Source organism: Sorex fumeus, unplaced genomic scaffold (genome assembly GCF_029834395.1).
Source record: "Sorex fumeus unplaced genomic scaffold, SorFum_2.1 ptg000007l, whole genome shotgun sequence".
In the NCBI taxonomy this organism is placed as follows: Eukaryota; Metazoa; Chordata; class Mammalia; order Eulipotyphla; family Soricidae; genus Sorex; species Sorex fumeus.
Genome location: NW_026606064.1, coordinates 6,797,779 through 6,798,928, shown reverse-complemented (window position 1 = coordinate 6,798,928; position 1,150 = coordinate 6,797,779). Strand labels below are relative to the sequence as shown.

Below are 1,150 nucleotides of genomic sequence, written 5' to 3'. Positions count from 1 at the left end.
TCTCTTTACATTTTTGCTTGGTATTCCACACTACCGCTTACAAAACAATCAAATTTTGCATCACAATAATTGCAGAAATAGGAAAGACAATTTTCATAAAGAAAAATCATCTTATGAACCCTGTGATAATAAAACTGTCTGACATGAGTTTCTTATGCTTACATTGCAGATCTATATACCCACTGTGGTAGCTCTGAGATTTTCCTGAGAAATCATGCAAAACCGAAGTTTTGTCAATGAATTTGTTCTGCTGGGGTTTTCACAAAACCCTGATGTTCAGAAAGTATTATTTGTTTTATTTCTATTGGTCTACCTTGCAACAGTCAGTGGCAACCTGCTGATTGTGGTGACCATCCTTAATAGTCCAGCACTTGTGGGCTCCCCAATGTACTTCTTCCTGGCTTTCCTGTCCTCCCTGGATGTGTGTCTCTCCTCTGTCGTTGCCCCTAAGATTATTTTTGACCTTCTCTCTGAGAAGAAAACCATCTCATTCGCAGGCTGTATGATTCAGATCTTTTGTCTTCATCTTTTTGGTGGTGTGGAGATGATTGTCCTCACAGCCATGGCCTTTGACAGGTATGTGGCCATCTGTAAGCCTTTGCATTATACTACAATCATGAACTCAAGGCTCTGTAACATTCTGATGGGGGTAGCTTGGGCAGGGGGCTTTCTGCATTCCATTATCCAAAATACCTTTGCTTCCCAACTGCCTCTGTGTGGCCCCAATGTCATCAATCATTTTATGTGTGACTTATACCCATTAATGAAGCTTTCCTGTGCTAATAATGATGAATTTGGCCCATTGGTGGCATCCAGTAGTGGACTTTTTTGCATCCTGATCTTCTCCATATTGCTTGTGTCCTATGGTGTCATCCTGTTCTCCATAAGAGGACACAGCAGTGAAGGAAAGAGGAAAGCGCTCTCCACCTGTGGATCCCACATTGCTGTTGTGATTTTATTCTTTGGTCCATGTACATTTGAATATGCACGGCCTCCAATGTTTTTCAACTTTGACAAAATGGTGGAGATATTGTACAGCATGCTAACTCCTCTGCTGAACCCTGTAATTTATACTTTCAGAAATAAAGAAGTAAAAAATGCCATAAGTAAGTTCTGGAATACCTCAATGGCAAACCTTTGTAAAAAGTAG

The 1,150-nt window shown here is 40.5% G+C and overlaps 1 protein-coding gene across 1 annotated transcript; it reads left to right on the top strand.

Annotated features, from left to right (window-relative positions):
• Positions 1 to 214: 214 nt before the first annotated feature.
• Positions 215 to 1,150, top strand: LOC130042801 (olfactory receptor 4C15-like). The gene has a single exon (XM_056135008.1). It carries the CDS (start codon positions 215 to 217, stop codon positions 1,148 to 1,150), a length of 936 nt encoding a protein of 311 aa, XP_055990983.1.

Bases quoted from the DNA above. Each gene is read 5' to 3' on its own strand.
- LOC130042801 (XM_056135008.1), top strand. From the start codon at position 215: ATGCAAAACCGAAGTTTTGTCAATGAATTTGTTCTGCTGGGGTTTTCA.